Below are 18,907 nucleotides of genomic sequence, written 5' to 3' on the forward strand. Positions count from 1 at the left end.
TGGATTAGAGGTACAAATAGGAACAGCAGGAGTGAGATGCGAGAAGAAAATCCCAGATGGGGTCAGTTCTTTGTATTTCCAATCATGTGAGGTCAGCCCTTCTGGAGACTTTGCCTTTGGCAGCACTAGAGTCCCCATGGACATCCTCAGTCAGCTGGTCCAAACCTACATACCACTATATACCAGTACGTACCAGTACGCACCAGGCCAGGCAAATGAGACACACACTCCCTGCTCTTGAAATACTTATAGCCTGGAAGAATACTTAAGAAAAAGCAAGTTACGTAATACTGAGACCAAGACATTCCTCAAAATTTCTGGGAGAAACTCTTTTCCTGAGTGGCCTGTGTCACCTACCTCTTGACCACAGCAAACAGGCTGTGAGCGACGCTGGCTGACTGCTCCCCAGACAAGCAGGAACACTCTGGCTCTCGGATACTTGGTGCTTGCTCGACATGGAGACAGTGTCCACAGTCAGCATCCAGTCCTGAACTTTCTGGGACCAATGCTGAGGTGGAATGTCATGGCCTGGCACTAGTGGTGTCCAGAAATCTAAGACAAGGCTCAGCTCCGGTCTTCCCTCCTCTAGGAACCCTGACCTGACCTCGCTCCCAGGGATGGCTCCTCCCTTTGAATATGTGGCAGTTGTGCTGTGCTAGCCCTTTGGCACTCCAATGTGCCAGGCCATGCACCTTGGCGTCCTGGTCAGAGTACAAGCTCCCAGAGAGCAGACAGTGCAGCCTAGCACTTAGCCCATAGAAGCACTCAGTAATGTTTGATACACTTAAAGAACAGAAAAGAACCATGCATGCTTCATGAGTTAGAACAAAGAGCAACGGTGGTCATAGAGGAGTCCAAATTTTCCAACACACACACACACACACACACACACACAGTCTCATTTGCATGGCAGCAAGCCTGAGATTCAGAGACTGTAGGAGTAATCAGCAGCCAGCAGCCAAGCCCAGCTGCCCTTAAGACCAAAGGGGCCTGGAGATGCTGGGCTAGGTCAAAGGGAAGTGCCGAGGAAGTTTGACAGGACAGAACAAATAATCAAAGAACACCTGCCTCTCAAAGCCCAGAGTTTTTGCCCACTGGTATAGCTAAATCCACGGGAGATTCAGAAAGGGCTCGCTTGGTTAACCAAGAAATTAGTCATTTTGTGGATCCCAAGCTGGATTTCAGCTGCTTTGCATCACGGCTGCCCCCGCCGAGTGCAGTTTCCTATACACAGCACGCCTGCCTGGGGAACCAGCCCTCAGCTTGCTCCACAGTGACCTTCAGCAAGTAACTCCAGTAGGCTTGGGACAGCTGAAGGACGCTTGGGCTTCTGGAGACTCAGTTATGTCCATTAACACTCTTAAAATAATCCTGGCGGAAGTTGCAGCCTCCTGTGTCTTCTGGTCTGGTATCTTGGACTCCTTGCAAGAAATCTTTTGGCTTTTAAGACTTGGAGGAGCCACCTAAAGTGTGACTTCACTTAGAGTAAACTTGTTCTCCGAGCCGAAAACAAGGACATAGTACAGAAAGGCTCTTTTCAGCAGAGGAGTCTAGGATATGGGACTGTGCCTATAGCCATGTTGCTTTTCAGCCCAAACTACCCTCAAGCCCCTTTCCCACCTGTCCTCATTTGACCTGACATGGTTCTCTCTTAGGATGTCTGAACTTTAGAGTTCTTCGCATGCTCTACACAACTCCTCCTGCTGGGAATTAGAATTACCCCAAGTCTCTGTAATACCCTAGGCCCCCTCTTTATAGTGTATATTGTATCTGGGTTGGTACAGGCATCATTTCTAAAAAGAAACAAACTATAGACCACAGATGGTATTGGCCCCTGAGGGCAGAAAGGGGTGTGAGGATCCAGGAGGAGCTGGAGACCCTCTTAAATCTGTTGCATTGTTTAGTGGAGATGCTTTTTAACATCTTCATGTATCACTTTTCTGGTTAAAAGTAATAAAATTCAGATACTATCCCCAAAGGGAAAAGCAGTATACTTTGTCCTAATCTGTCCAGTGTATGTGTGGCAAGGTTTTTGGTATAAGGAAAAAAAAAGTAAAGTTATAATATTGTGATTTTGGAGTCCTTGCTGCATGTCGCTCCAGTAGGATGACTTTCCAGAAGCTTCCATTCCTCAATCCATGACTTACTTGATCATATGAGCTTGGACAAGTGTGGTGGAAATAGTGAATCCCCGGCTCATAGAGTTATTTGAGGATTGGATGAGAAAACCCACAAAAAGCATTTAGCACATGGCAATACGCAATGAAATCGACTTTCCTAAATTATATGAAGCTTTTTCCTTTGATGTATTTGTTGATCTACGTGCTCTCGTGACAGGACAGACCCTGACACTGGAAATCCCAGAAACAGTTGGCAAGTGGCTTCCAGGGCCAGACTCATTACCATCTGAAATACAGAGCTTTCCAGAACAAGTCCCACTAGCACCGGATAAAATCTGTATCTGGGGATGAGTATAGAGGAGGGGCCCCAGCTAGTAAACCCCCTTTTCCAGAAACCTCTTTCCTTTGATGCCTGGGAACGGCTGTGCGCCTGCCATCTCCGAGCAGTGCAAACAGGGAGCCGCCAAGGCTGTGAGCATAAGGAATGTGGGACAAAAGTCAACTGCCTTTCCCTACTGAAAAATAGTTTCTCATGCAAAGTCACAGTAGAAGAAACAAAGCATACAGAGTTGCTAAATCAATTCCCAAGAACTTCTCTAGGCTCTCAGCTTTAGGGCAAAGAAAAGCTAGTTGTTCTAGAAACAGTTTCCTTATCTGATGGAAATACAGTTACAGGCTGTGAGCCTCGTGTTTCTCAGTCTCTCCTGATACCTCTGTCTGGTGAGGAACTTTTATTTTCCCTAAATTAAGCCATCCTTGGCATTAGAACTGGATGTAAGTTCCAAATTTTATGTTATCTTAGTGCTTTTCAAGCTCTTGGATTTCACACCAGATATCTCCAGAGGGGCTTGTTCATTCTACTAGCCTCTTGTTTGGGGGTAAAGACAAAAAGAGAAGTTAGGGGAAAGATTTATTCTTTTCTCTTGAATTCCTGCCAAGTTTTGCATTTCATTAATATAAAGTGGACGTGCCATGCAGATCCAGCCATAGGGAACCGCCGCTCCCCTAAGCCCCAGAACTTCTGCAAACCGCGCCCAAACACAGATCCCTGGACGCTGCACGAGAAACCGCAGGGAATGAGCGAGCAGGAGAGACAGGCACAGACAGAGAGATAGCACAGAGACGGGGGGGGGGGGGCAGAGATGGGGACAGAGTGACCTACTTCAAACAGTTTCCAAAGCCAAGTGCAGTAGATATTTACGCTGCCGACCAAGCAGCCAGGTGCTGAGGCTAAAGTCCTTCTTTCAGGCGTGCTCAGAGCAAAGAGTGAAATCGGCAGATCCCGGAGCCCCAGCGTGTGGGCCCCTCCCTGAGCGCATTCCCCACTGCCCTCCCCCAGACGGATGGACCCAAGCACTCGCCTCCTTGTCCCTGCGGGCTGCATCCAGAGAGACCTTGGTGTGGCCCCTGTGCTCCTCCTGGCCACACTCCTGGCAGATGCTCTGCCCATCCTGGGGGCAGAAGGCGACCAGCGGGCTGTGGTGGGTGGGGCAGGTGCGCAGGTCGCGGTCCGGCACAGGCTCGGTCAGCTGGTGGCTGTGCAGTTTGCTGTTCTCCTGGTGCGGCCGCAGGTGCTCTTCACAGTAATTCATCATGCAGGTCAGACAGGACTTCACTGCCCTCACCCTGCTGGTGCCCAGACAGAAATCACACAGGATCTCCTCCTCCTCCTCACCTCCAGGGCCCCCCTGCTCTGCAGAGCCGCCTTCCTGTCGCTCAGCCTCCCCATCAGGCCTCTCCAGGGAGCCCACGTCCTCTTCTTCTGCTGGGCTGGCCGGCCCCGAGTCTGGGCTGAGAGGGGCCAGAGAGTGAGCAGTGGCCCCGGGTAGTGGCCCTGGAGCCATGAGATCCAACTCCGCCATCTGGGAAGCTCTGCCGTGGAAGCTGCCCTTCCTCTGCCTTTTGGCCCGGGATCTGCACAGCCCAAGTGGACGAGAGAGCCACGCCTGCGTGATTACAGCTGCTGCAACTTTAACTGTTTCCTCCCTCCCTCCTGGAGGAAGCTCAGTTACTCATTACTGTGCCCCAGGCTTGGATGACGGCCAGGACAGGGCAGCTAGATTACTCAGGCTCCGGTTGGCTCAGGATAGCTCCGCACGGGCTCAAGACTCTCCTGGGGTCCAGCAGGAAACGTCTGCTCGCAGGTGAATCAGTTGCTCCCCGTGGGCTCTGCTGAAGGTCACGCGTGTCGGTGGCTGCTCTAGAAAGACTCCTGAGCTTTGGTGGAAGCCTGTGTGGCCTTGTGTGGTCCGACGAGCTAATCTCTGTTTTGTTTTGTTTGTTTTCATTTTTAAAAAGGATCCAAAATGTAAGGACTTCAGTGATGGGGCGGCCATTCACCCTGCCCATCTCAGAGACCTGGACACAGGCAGCTAGGAACAGGATGCGCGTTCCGACCCTGCCCTTTCCGTGTCACCTTCCTGTGTGTGCACGTGTGTATTCAGCAGGGGTTAGAGGGTGAGGGGACAGCTTGTCTCCTTCCACAGAGAGCTCACGCAGACAGCCCCTCCAACCACACACCCTGCCCTGGAGTCCCCCAGAGGGACGTGTGCTAAGACATGGCCCCTCTGTCCACTTTACAAAACGTTCCTAGATGTGGCATGTTCGTTTTCTAGGCTGGTTGGTTTCAACATTAGAAATTCATTTCCTCACTGTCCAGGAGGTTAGAAGTCTGAGATTAAGGTGTCAGCAGGGTTGGTTTCTCCTGGGGTCTCTCTCTTTGGTCTGCAGGTGGCTTCTGTCTTCACATGGTCTTCCCTCTGTGCATGTCTGGGTCCTAATCTCCTCTTCTTGTACAACACCAGTCATATGGGATTAGGACACACCCTAATGACCTCATTTTGCCTTAATCACCTATCCAAAGGCCCTACCTTCAAATGCAGTCATATTCTGAGGTCCTGGGGGTTAGAGTTTCAACATACAAATTGGTGGAGTGGGGGGAGTCAGCCCATAACATAGGGCCAGAGTCTGAGACAGGAAGATTCTAGCTCCTTAGAAGAAAGGAGCCCCTGGGCACAGCTGCTGGATGGGGACACACAGTGTACTCAGCGTTTGCCAGATGGGCGCAAAGGATTCAGGATTGTTCCAGGGCAGCTGGACTCCAAATTCTGTATCCTAGAGAGGTTGTGCGGCCTTCCCCCAAGATTTGTTCAGATACACGCTTAGACTCAAATGGATTTGGAAAGCAAATGGAAAAGAGAGATGGGGTGGAGAGGGCGGAGTCGGGCCCAGCCAGCCCCAGACACCAGGGGTTAGGATGGTTCCCAGACCCTGCACTCCCTGCAGCTCTGCACCCCTGGGGAGTTCTGTAGGGTTTGGGTTAAACTAGATAAATCCAGGGATGTTTCTTATCACGGACCAGGACATTTCAGAAATCTAAGAAATCCAGAGGCTACCTGGAGTTGGAGGGCGTAGAAGACTTTACACATTCATCCCAGATGTGGCCCTGTTTATTGTCAACTATGCATATAATATGCATATCGTGATTGCCTAAAAGCAGCTTTTTTGAGCAATGTAAAGTTTCCTAAATGTTCGTGTCCTGACTGCCCTCTTCTACTGCTGAAGACCCTCCAAAAGAGGGGTCCTTCTTTCTGACCCTGGTTAAGGTCTTTAAACAGATAATTAAGGTAAAATGAGGTCACTAGTGGACCCTAATCCAGTCTTGCTGGAGTCCTCATAAGAGGAGGAGATTAGGACGCAGAGGTATGAGAGGAAGATACAGGAGGAGCCACACATACCCAGTTGGGACCCTAGGATCAGAAACATCGTCCTCTTCCTAGCTTCCTCATGTCAACTTCTATTGGATGGGAAGGGACGAATGACTGCCCTATCATTGAAGTCTTCACATTTTGGATCAGTTTTAAAAATGAAAACAAAAAATTTACCTTGTCAGACCACATAAAGCCACCCAGGCTTCCAACAGAGCTCCGGAATGTGGTTTTGTGGTTTTTATATCTCCAGCTAGGAGGAAAAGGAGCTACCAGTCCAGTCCATTCTCAGTGCTTTCTCCATATTAAAAGACAGGTTTGCTTTCCTTTTAATCCCCTTTTCAGAATGACCTGGAACTAACTGGAAGCTGAACTGGTCCACCCACATGCCACAGAGCCTCTGATCTCTCTGGGAAGGGGGAAGGGAAGGCAGTTGCTCCGCTTGGTCCTTCCACGGCTCGAGTATGAGTCAGAGGTGCTTGGCTGCCTGGGTTTCCATCTGGCCTCTCACTGCTCTCTCATTCTTTCCCTCACTATCTCACTCCCACCCTTTCTTCTTTGGTGAATTGTTTCCATGCCTGATCCTTCTCTATGGCTAACCCTTTAGGGCAGCTCGTGAGCAGTGCTCAGCCCTCCATCAATACCCCATTAGACCCCTGAGCTAGCAGATGTCCCACAGTGGTATGGAAAACAGGAAATCTGAATTTTGCTCCCATCCTGGCCTGGGCCAATCACTTGCCCTCTCTTAACCTCAGCTTCCTTGACCACAAAATAAACATGTTGGCCTAAGTCAAGGCTGGTGAGTAGGTTTGTGGTTTGGCTCTATGGGGAATTATGTGGAGAAGGAATCTCAGTTCATGTCTGAATGTGTCAGGAAAGGGCATCACGCTCAGGCTGTGATGTCTGGCGTGGCCATAGGATGGAGAGTGGGGGGCCCTCTGGAGCCCGTCTCTAACCATCTGGGACCACAGAATTCACAACTTGTAAATCAATCCCCTCCACCGCCAACCCTTAAAGCAGAGCCTTCAGAAGGACATTGCTAGGCCCACACCTGATCCCACTACCAGGGACTCTGGCACGTCGCCAAGCCTCAGCGCCCTTGCTGACACCTCAGCACCAGCAGACTGAGGCTGTGAAGCCATGAGATCCTCCCGATCTCAAATTCATTGCTGAACCACGTGCTCCACAACTTCCACCACCCTGTGCTCCTGCTGGGCCCTGGGGCATCCTGATATTCTCCGTCTCTCCTTGGATTCTTGGCTCTGCTTCCTTGCCTCAAAGACGCTGTCCCCTAAATACACTGCTTCTCCTGCCACCTGTGAACTGGTGCTGTTCCTACTCATACCACCTTATCTCGGAGCCAGGTGGGATGGGAGTCCTCCTCACCCCCCATCACGACACCCAGACCACCACTCCAGCCCCCGGCAAAGCCTGCCCCTCTGATGCACGTGCTGTCCTGCCGTGCCACCCCCCTGCTCCTCCTGGCTGTCCTCTACCAGCCTGCCCCCACCCCAACTCCGTTGTCATTACCAGAACCTCTACATCTTAATGCTTCCTGCCATCTATACCCTACGGGCACACTGGGATTTCTTTTTATTTTTAATTGTGGTGAAATACATGTAACACAAAATACAAATAACATAAAATTTACCATCTTAACTATTTTCAAGTGTGCACTTCAGTGGCATTAAGTACATTCCCATTGTTGGGCAACCATCACCACCACTGATCTCCACAACTCTTTTCATCCTGCAAAACTGAAACTCTGTGCCCATTAACCAATAACTCCTCATTACCCCTCCCTCCACCCCTGGAAACCACCATTCTACTCCCTGTCTCTATAAATTTGACTTCTTGAGGTACCTCACATAAGTGAAATCATACAGTGTTTGTCCTTTTGTGACTACCTTATGTCACTTGGCATAATGTCCTCAAAGTTCATTTCATTCATGCCATAACATGTATCTTGGTTTCCTTCCTCATACCTGTATTTGCATTCAGCACAAATCTCAATCTCCAAATTATGAACTGACAATTGACAAACTGAAAAATGCATTAGAGTCTCTCAACAACAGAACTGAGCAGCAGAAGAAACATTCAGTGAGCTTGAAGACAAGCTATTTAAAAATACATAGTGAAAAGAGAAAAAAGAATAAAGCATGGCTACAAGATGGAGAAAATAGCATCAAAAGGGAAAATCTAAGAGTTATTGGCCATAAAAAGGAGGTAGAGGCCAGGTGTGGTGGCTCACACCTGTAATCCTAGCATTCTGGGATGCCGAGGTAGGAGGATCACTTGAAGTTAGGAATTCAAGACAGCCTCAGAAAGAGCAAGACCCTGTCTCTACTAAAAATTGAAAGACATTAACCAGACAACTAAAAACAGAAAAAGAAAAAATTAGCCAGGTGTGATACACACCTGTAGTTCTAGCTACTCAGGAGGCTGAGACAGGAGGATCACTTGAGCCCAGGAGTTTGAGGTTGGTGTGAGCTAGGTTGATGCCATGGCACTGTAGCAACAGAGCAAGACTCTTTTAAAGAAAAAATGGAGGTAGAGAGAGAAAGGAAAACAAAAATAAAAACATAACATATAAAAGACCGCCAACACATCTGGCAGCAGCCTTCTCAGTGGAAATCTTACAGGCCAGAAGAGAGTGGCATGACATATTCAAAGTGCAAAAGGAGAAAAACCTTAACACTAGAATATTATATCCTGCAAAAATATCCTTCAAGCATTAAGGAAAAATAAAGACTTTCCCAGACAAACAAAAGCTGAGGGATTTCATCAACCCCAGACCTGTCCTACAAGAAATGCTAAGATGAATTATTCAATACAAAAGAAAATGACATTAATGGACACTAAGAAATCATCTGAAGGTATGAAACTCACAGGTAACAATAAGTATACAAATACAGAATACTCTATTGCTCTAACTGCAGTGTATAAATCCCTCATATCCTGAGTAGGAAGATTAAAAGACAAATCTGTATTTTTCTTTAAGATTTCTTTGGCTATACAAAGTCTTCTGTGGTCCATATGAAGTGTGGAATTATTTTTTCTAGATCTGTAAAGAATGATCATGGTATTTTGATAGGGATTGCATTACTTCTATAGATTACTTTAGGTAGTATGTGTAAGGCTGGTGGCTGGGGCCCCCTCCCCTCCCTAGATGGAAAAAGAAAACGCTTAGTGACCTGACCTGCCAAGGACAAACTGCCAGGCCCCACTGAGAGGAACCACACCCAGATCTCCACCTGGATTCGCTCCTGGATTCCACAAATACCTCCAGCCCCTCCTATTTCTCAATGACCATCCAAGGTCACAATAGAGAATCCCAGCTCTTCCCACCACAAGTCCCCAGCCCCGCCCAAAGGGTACAAAAGGCCTCAGTCCCTTCAAACTGCGGTGACTTCCGGGGCCTCCGCTCTTGGGGCCCCAGAACCTCGTCCACGAGTGTATAATAAAGCCACGTGGTTTGGCCCCCTACTCTTTCTCTTTCTGTGTCTCTTTTCTTTTCGCCACCACTGAAAAACCTTACAGTATGAACATTTTACCAATATTGATTCTGCCAATCCATGAGCATGGTAGAGTTTTCCATCTATTTATATCTTCTACAATTTCTTTTCTCAGTCTTTCATAGTTCTCATTATGTCATATCAGTCTACCAGACTTCAAGCTTTACTATAAGGCTATAGTAACCAAAACAGCATCGTACTGGCACAAGAAGAGAGATATAGATTTTTGGAACAAGACTGAGAACCTAGATATAAAACCATCCTCATACTGTCATCTAATCATTGACAAGCAGACAAAAATATACACTAGGGAAAAGAATCTCTATTCAATAAATGTTGCTAGGAAAACTGGATAACCACATGCTGAAGATTGAAACTGGATCCCCATTTCTCACATCTCACAAAAATCAACTTAAGAAGGATAACAGATTTAAACCTAAGACGTGAAACCTTAAGAATTCTAGAAAAAAATGTTTGGAAAACTCTTATAGACATTGGCCTAGGCAATGCATTTATGAAGAAGACCCCCAAAGCAATCACAGCAGCAACAAAAATAAATAAATGGGACCTGATCATATTAAAAAGCTTCTGCATAGCCAAGGGAACTATCCTTAGAAACTGGAAGAAAATATTTGCATGCTACACATCCAATAAAGGGCTGATAACAAGAATCTATATAGAACTTAAGAAAATTAACAAGAAAAAATCAAATAACCCCATCAAAAAGTGAGCAAAGAACATGAACTGAAACTTTCCAAAAGAAGACAGAATAATGGACAGCAAGCATATAAAAATGTGTTCAACATCTCTAATCATCAGGGAAGTACAAATCAAAACCACAAGAAGATATCACCTAACTCCAGTGAGAATAGCCTTTATCACAAAGTTCCAAAATAACAAATGCTGGCATGGATGTGGAGAGATAGGAACACTCTTACACTGCTGGTGGGATTGCAAATTAGTACAACCCCTGTGGAAAGTAATTTGGAGATATCTCAAAGAACTAAAAATAGAAATACCATTTGATCCAGCAATTCCACTACTAGGCATCTACCCAAAGGAACAAAAGACATTCTATAATAAAGATATCTGCACTCGAATGTTTATGGCAGCACAATTCACAATTGCAAAGATGCGGAAATAACCCAAGTGCCCATCAATACATGAGTGGATTAATAAAATGTGCTTTATGTATACCATGGAGTACTATTCAGATATAAGAAACAATGGTGATACAGCACCTCTTGTATTTTCCTGGATAGAGCTGGAACCCATTCTACTAAGTGAAGTATCCCAAGTATGAAAAAATAAGCACCACATATACTCACCACAAATTGGTTTCAGTGATCAACACCTAAGTGGACATATAGGAATAACATTTATCAGGCGTCTGGCAGATGCAAGGGGGGAGGAGGGGATGGGTATATACATACATAATGAGTGCAACGCACACCATCTGGGGAATGGATACACTTGAAGCTCTGACCCCGCAGAGAGGGGTGAGGGGGGCAAGGGCAACATACGTAACCTAATCATTAGTACCCCCATAATATGCTGAAATAAAAATAAATAAATAAATAAATTGTGGTACATATACACAATGAAATATTATATACTCATAAAAAAGAATGAAATCCTGTCATTTGCAACATGGATAGAACTAGAAAACACTAAATTAAGTGAAATAAGCCAAGCACAGGAAGATAAACCTTGCATAGTTTCATTCATATGTGGAACCTAACTATTAAAACAATTGATCTCATGGAGACAGGGAGTAGAATGATGGTTACCAGAGGATAGGAAGAGTAGCAGGGAGGGGGAGATAAAGTAAGGATGGAAAAATATAGTTAATTAGACAGAATGAACAATATTTGATAGCACAACAAAGTGACTATAATTGACAAATTAGGGCATACTTTAAAATAACTAAAAGAGTAGAATAGGAATGTTCCTAATGCAAAGAAATGACAAATGCTTAAGGTGATAGATATCCCAATTACCCTGATTTGATTAATACACATTGTGTGCCTATAGCAAAACATCACATGTACCCTGTAAATATATATATTATGTTACCCATCATAATTCATTTTTTATAAAATATGAATTGATAATCCTACTCTCTGACTATACCTACAACTCACTTGCTTGAATATCCCATGGGGGGAAAAATGCTTCAAGTTTAACAGATGTTAATTGGACAACATTGACTTCATCCTAACCCCAAGCATTCAGCCTTGCATAAAATGAAATGCCTTTCTAATCTTCATGAAACAAATGTAATTTCACCTACATAGCCTTCTTTCCTAAGCCAAACCTGCCACCAGGAATGGTGGGGCCAAGGTAGTCCTTTCCAGAACTAAGGGAGTTTTCCCTGCTCAGAATTTTGATGGCTCAGACTCTACCAAGATATGTGGTAGGCAATAGGTAAGTAGGTAATTATTTATTAATCTTTCAGCCAGTTGAGTTTGTGACAAATTATTCTAACAATTGACAAACTCTGAAAGTGGTACATAAACAACACATGCCAACAGATCCCCTCCTGGTTTAGGAGTTTGAGGCCATCACTCTCAGGAATTTAGAAAATCTCAGGTAAGAAGTGCTCCCTTAACCTAAAGACTCTCCCCAGAAGTTCCTGGCTAAAGAAACTCCCCAGCACTTTTCTCCTAAGCAAACAGCCTTCAGTTTGTCTCTTCGAAAATCTAGCTGAATTTTTTAAGTTTATGTATCTGCTGAGTCATGCAGAGCTGTGATTCACAAACCACAGATAGTATTTATCCATCAGACTGCAGAAACCAAGAAAAATCAGTCCTTCAGACTGAAAAAAATAAAAATAATATAATAAACTTGTCATTACCCTGAATTTGATTGATGTAAAGGATTATGTTAATACTTTACTGAGACTGTTTCTTTTCCCCTTTTCTGAAATTAAAAGTCTTATCTTTTATGAAATAATAGTGAGGACAGTAGGAATGCAGATGTCTGAAAGAGTCATATCTAAGTCAGTCCTCCAAATTCACTTTGCAATTTTTCTGGTAAAATTCCAAAGTCTAAGAACCACTGAGCTGGAAGTTGTATCACTGTTCCATAAACCAGCCTAGAACTTTCCTGGCTTACCTGGGGGTGAGGTTTGGGATCATTATCAGCAAACTGATCCCCAGCCCTGCTTCTCTCCTAAAACAAGAAGAATTAATTGTTGCCAGGAAAACAAGGGAACAAAATGAAGGTGAAGAGAACGGAGCTTTACAGACTCAGAGGGTCAGTGCTCCTGGTCTCAGGCCCCGAGCGGCAATGACGGTGCCTCGCCGGGAAGGAGGGCCGTCCCAGGGTGTTGCTCGCGCCTTCGCTTCACGAACACAGGAGGACCCGCGTGTGGGTATGGAAGACGAGACCGCCCGCTCCGCAGGAGGAGGGACGGGTGCTGTCTTGCTGGGCACCTGACACCAAGCATGAAGGACTCCCGCTGTTGGATGAAGAAAGCCGGCGGGAATCGGCCTCAGCTGCGCCGTTAGTGTCGGGCATCCTCCAGCTAAGGAAGTGCACCAGAGTCGTGCCGGCCCACGCCACAGACGGTCTGGCCTGGCTGTTGCAGGGCCCTCTTTGTCTGCCGCTGCGGTGTGGCCACAGTGCGCATGCGCAGCCTTGGTCCCTGCTTCCCACAGGCCGCAGGCTTACGGGCCAGAATCAGCAGCTGGGCCACGCGGGGACCTCCTGTGATGCCCTGGACATGGAGAGCTCGAGAGCGTGGCCACATCTCTAATTCTTCTTAATGCCTTCCAGACGGCAGGCCCTGGCATTTTATGTGGCACAAAGTCAGCACATTTAACTGTGCTTTGTTACATCGCCATATCAACCCCTGTAACAACTCGAACGTTGGTATAATGAAATCCACACAATTATACAAGTCCAACTCTAGTTACTTTTATGTTTTTTGCCTAAAATGGCAAAACAACTTACACAGAACAAACAAAATAATTTTAAAATATGTAACAAATGTTCTCTCTTGCCCTGGGACAGAAGGTTTGCAGGGCTGGCTGCCCTCAAGAAGCCCTGGGCCAGTTGTGCGTGGGCACTGCAGGCTCTCTGGAACCTGGGCAGCTGCCCAGCAGCTGGTCAACACGGGCACCTCTACCCTTGCTATTGGCTGGGATACCGCACACTCCAGGGAGCCAGGTTCACCTTCAAAGGGCAGAATTATCTCAGGCCAGCCCAGGCCAGCCAGGGTGTGAGGCCTCCAGGGCGCTGAGAGAAGCAGGCCAGACAAACGGCCAGGGCAGCCAGGTCCTGCGCAGGGAGCACAGGTGGCGTGCAGACAGATGCCTTCACGGGTCGGCAGGGTACAGGCTCAGGGCAAGGGCCCTCTAGTTCTTACTAGTGAGGTATACACCTTCCGAGTCAGAAGAAACCTCAGAAAATCATCCCCTCCACCTTTGCCTTCCTAATATTTATAAATAAGGAAACTCAGAGTTTTTTGTTTTGTTTTTAACAATAAGTAAGGACTACTGACCCAGAACCTTGAACAAAGGAAGGAAAAAACCTTCTTCATTCCAGGAAAAAACACGCTCCTCCCCCCAGGGGTTGCTGGTCACCAGGGTCAGAAGACAATGAATGGGTCACTTTCTATGTGAACAACATATTCCCGGCCTCGCCATCAAGAGCCACTGAAGCTCAGTTCTTTATCCACCTCCCCCAGGATGTCCACTTGCTCAAATGGTTTCAGTTTTCTCCTGATTGTTGAAAACCATATGGTTAAAGAAGGCTCAGTACTTCTGGACCCTGCTTGTCTGGCGGAGGAAGCCCAACATGCGCGTGCACGCGCACACACACACACGCACATGCACACACACGCACATGCACACACACACACACGGGGGCCTGCGATGAGGGGCAGCCCTTCCTCCAGTGCGTGGCGCGTGGACTCAGGAAGCAAGTAAGACACCAAGAATGCTCAGAAGAAGCTATCGTCTCTGCAAGAGTGACTTGTTCACTGCCGTTGCAAGAACATTGTAGTGGGAAGCAAACAGGCTTAATAAACAGGAGGCTGGAGTCCCAATCCCAGCCTCTTCAGCTGCGCCACCTTGGTACGTAGCTTAATTTCTCTGAATCTCAGCTTCCTGCTCTTAAATGGGGACACAGTATCTGCTCCAACTGCTTTACCAGGGGTTTGTGAGAAAATGCAAGTGAAGACATCATACCAATGCAAGTGAATTTGTATACTAATGTTCTATTATGGCCAAAAACACACCAGGATTCAATGAGCTGAAGACTCCTTCAAATGAGTTCTCTCAAGTTGTGAGACAAGCAGCTGGCCAAAGGTCACCATCCCCCTCTCTAAAATTTAAGAAACTCCAATTTGTCCAAGAGCAGTGGCTCATGCCTGTAATCCCAGCACTCTGGGAGGCCAAGGCGGAAGGATCAGGACTTCAAGACCAATCTGAGCAAGAGCGAGACCCTGTGTGGTGGTGCATCCCTGTGGTCCCAGCTACTCGGGAGGCTGAGGCAGGAGGATCACCTGAGGAGGATACAGGAGGAGTTGGAGGTTGCTGTGAGCTAGGCTGACGCCATGGCACTCCAGCCTGGCAACAGAGTGAGACCCTGTGTCAAAAAAAAGAAAAAAGAAAGAAAGGAAGAAAGGGAAGGGAAGAAAGGGAAGAAGGAGAAGGGAGGGAAGGAAGCAAAGGAAGTAAAGGAAGGAAGAAAGAGAAAGAAAAATCCTAATTTCCCCAGAAGACTGTGAAAATGTCAGGGCCACATTTACAGTCAACCTTCATGTTTCACAACTCCTTCCTCTACTTACCAAGGAAAGGGTCTCAGACCTGCCCACCCCTCCTCCCAGTGTTTCCTGGAGTCCCTGGGGGCACTGTCACATCCCCTGGGCACCTTCCTCTCCCTCCATGGCTGCCTTTGGTGCCCTGGAGTCCGGGCGGTGCCCAGAACGAGGTGTGACACGGCCTGTTAGAGCAAGCCCAAAGCACAGGTGCTTGGCACACTGTTTCCCTCTGATGCTACTGAAACTGCTCATTCTCTTTTCACTCAGAGCCCTTTTTCACCTTAAAACCCCCTAATTCCCTGGAGGCTGGCTTAGGGCAGACCCTAGTGACAGAGTCAGCTCTACTCAGGACCACTTTCCCTCTCTGACCCTGAATTTCTGAGGCACAACTAAGCTTGACATATTAACTCCCTCGCCCAGGATTTTCCCCTGGGAGGCTCCTCAGTCTCTCCGGCAGCCAGACTCCCGGTGGGGTGCCTCACGACTGCACCAGATGGGCCCAGACATCTCAATCCCAAATCCAAGCTGCATTCTAAATCACCTAAGGGAAGAACATAGCTTTTTTCTTTTCTTCTGCAGGTTGGGAAACATGACTCACCGCAGCTCCCGCGATGGGCTGTTTATCTACCCCGGACTCGGTCACTGCAGCCCATCAGCAGTAACTGCTTCAGAAATGGGGAAGTCCCCAAATTTAGGTCCATGATATACGAGGAGTTTGCTGAGGTTTTCTTGGCTCTTAAAAGACATACTTGGGAAACCAGACTCTTTCCCCGTGATGGTGTCAGAATGGGATTTCCATGTTACTCCAAATGATGGAGTCAGAATTTAAATGCACTTGTGACCCCAAAGCCAGAGAAGGCTCTGTGTGGGGACCTCCTCGCTGGTGCTGGCACAGGACAGGGCTCTACGAAATGGCGCTAGTTTTCAAAAGGTTCCTTACCGTGACCTTGCTGGGGCTTCTTTGAACGTCATAGTTCATATTCTCCTGTCTCTCTACTATTTACATACATTGTACACACCCTATTTTGAATTCCTCAGTTTGCAGTTCTTAAATTCCATCTTTCCTATCATTGGGCCTTTGGAACACATCAGCCTGACTCCCAGTCACAGGGTATTTACTGCACAAAGCTGTGACTTTCTCTCACGTGTCTTCCTGAGCTTGAGCGCAGATCTGTCTGAAACCTGCAGCCACCACCACAGCCAACGACACATTCGGTGCAGGGACCGTGCTAAGCAGTGGATACATGTTACCTCCATGAGATAGGGCTTTGCAGGAGAGAAAACAGTAGTTTAATGAGATTGGGTAACTGGCCAAAGCCATACGTTGGACATACAGCGGAGTCAGAATTTAAATGTGCTTTGTCGCTCCAAAGCCAGGAAGGGTCCCAGTAGACCGTGTGTGGGGCAGGGGGACCTCTGGCTGATCCTGGGATAGGACCGGGCTATCCTAGATGTCTTTCAGTCTCTCAGGAGAGAGAGGTGGTCACTCACTGGCAGATTTGTGAGTGTCTCTAGACGTGGCCGGTGTGGAGAAGCCGCTGTCCACCCTCGGCCCCCATCGGCCCCGCAGCCCTGCTCCCTCAGAGCCTTCTCCTCAGGACGGGAGGGCGTGGGCACAACATTGCCCTAGGAGCTGGCATCTCTTCTCTCCTGAAGCATCTTTCCTCATTCTAGCTCTTTCCTAACCTCCTAAGTGCCCTCTGGAGCATGTCCATTCGCCCCAGAGCCAGGCCTGGCCTGAGAGATAACTTGGAAAGTATTTCCATGCGACTGTCTCCTCTCCACTCGGGATGGTTTCAGCCATTCACTAAGTATCTATTCTGCATCCATGAGAGGCTTTATGCTAGATACTACGGCGGTCAGAGAATAAGTGCAGAGCAGGACACACGTCCTGCCCACGAAGACGACAGCTGCCCGTCCTATATTCACAGTGTCTTTAGACTCCACCTTTCTTTCCGAAGTGACGGCTCGCCCCGCCTTTCAGGCCGCAGAGCCTCCTTGCGGAGGACCGAGGCGGGCCAAGGCCGTAGGCTGAGGCTAACGGAACACAGAAATGGAAAGATCTCCAATGACAGTGTTAAGCTGCTAAACTAACTCGAAAACTTCTTGTTTTGAGGCTTCAAGTCACATGAGTAATAAATGTCTTCGTTGTTCCAGCAGGAAGCATCCCAGACGATATGCCCTCTCCATGTGCCAGGAAAGATGCCCAGGCGCAGGTCTGGGTACATCCTACAGCCTGGGATCCAAACAGGGAGAAGCCCTTCTCCCTGCCAGTCTCCATGCAACATATGTCAGGAAAGGATGCTAACCGATCCTGTTTACTCTGCCTGCCCACTCTGGGGCCACCCTGTCCAAGGTGGCCCTGTCGTCAGCCCAGGTTGCAGTACTGAATCGTGAGTCCCCCTTGTGGCCACAAAGAAGGGGTCCGCATTTGACTAAATCCACACCTAGTGGGTTCCCCCATGGTGGGTATAGGCAGAGCAAAGCAACACATCCACTAAAATGGGGTTTAAGAACAAGCTGAACACCTAGTTCTGAGATCATCTATGTAAGCAAAGTGGGTTCCAGGAGCCATAGCGGTGGCAGCTGTAACTCAGAAAGGCTAGTACATGTGGATTTCCTACACTGGGACTTAAAAACTGGGAAAAGGCCAAGATATCCATTGTAATGTTAAAGAGGCAGCCCAAGCAATCCCTCCTCTCCACTGGGGCAGAGAAGTGGGCACAGGGAAGCTCAAGGAGGAGCACATCCCAGGGTTGGGCGTAGCCTCGGGGAGCCTAGCCTTGGATTAAGCCAAAAAGTACGTTCAGTATTGGGTTTGGCCACAGCTGGTTGACGAATTCATAAAGCCCCAAAAGACAATAAATATGAGAGTTGGAGGATCAATACTAAATATGAGCAACAAGACAGGTGGGCAAAATACTGAAATGATCCAGATAGAGCGGCAGGAGGGTCCACTATGACCTCTGACCGCACCCTCCCGGTTCTGTTCAGACCCACTTGCTATTTCCCTACCAGAACCTGTAAGTCTAGCATCTCAGCACCAGCAGACTACATCAAGATGTGGCTTCATCTTGGGGCCCTGGGGAAGAGTGTGTTCATTCTGTCCCCATAGACCAGAAACATATGCCTAGGAGGTAAACCCGAGGAAGACATACCACCCATGCCTGCAGAGGTTGCATCAGCATGGCAGGGGTTACAAATCTGTGTGCTAGAGACCTTAGTTCTGCTAAATCATCCATTCCAAAAAGTGACTGTATAGGTGTTGGCTTCATTACAGAGTATGTTAAAAGGCACAGGAAGTTGGGTGGCAATATAAATCACCTGCTCAACATGACTTGTTTGCTTCTGGCAAGTTATTTTATTTGCTTTTCTAAGCTGCTGCTATAAAACTCATTCAAAACCAGTTTTTCATTATTTAATGGCATGAGGAAAGGATCACAATATATTAAGTATTTAAAAACAGGTTTTAAAATGAATTATGTGCTATGAGTCCAACTATGTCAGAAAGAACAGTTTAAGTGTTATGAGAGCATACATGTATATGGCAGGAAGAGATAATAAAAATGGCAATGTTAGGTTTCTCTGCAAGAAATTATTGCAGGCATTTCCTTTTGTGTGCTTTCCCATATTTTCCAATTTTAAAAATAACAACTCATAATTTACATAATCAGAGAATAGTAACTTAAAAAAGCCCTGTTTGTTGCCACCGCTCCTGTGGTGGGTCACTGACTGCCTTCCCGACAGCCACCTGGGATGGAGGCGGCAGAAGGCATGGGTTTGCATCCCAGCCCA

At 47.3% G+C, this 18,907-nt stretch overlaps 1 protein-coding gene across 2 annotated transcripts in view; it reads right to left on the reverse strand.

The window, feature by feature from the left end:
* The window catches only part of TRIM16 (tripartite motif containing 16), a 44,614-nt gene that overhangs the window by 16,111 nt on the left and 9,596 nt on the right, over nt 1–18,907 (reverse strand). The window contains exon 1 of one of the 2 annotated variants that reach the window (XM_012747883.3): nt 3,482–4,907. The exons of the other annotated variant lie outside the window; for it this stretch is intronic. Coding sequence (XP_012603337.2) covers nt 3,482–3,982 — 501 coding nt within the window. The 5' untranslated portion in view covers nt 3,983–4,907. Of the gene's footprint in view, nt 1–3,481; nt 4,908–18,907 lie in introns of those variants that run through there. 2 annotated transcript variants of the gene reach the window in all.

Source organism: Microcebus murinus, chromosome 18, assembly GCF_040939455.1.
Source record: "Microcebus murinus isolate Inina chromosome 18, M.murinus_Inina_mat1.0, whole genome shotgun sequence".
Lineage (NCBI taxonomy): Eukaryota > Metazoa > Chordata > Mammalia > Primates > Cheirogaleidae > Microcebus > Microcebus murinus.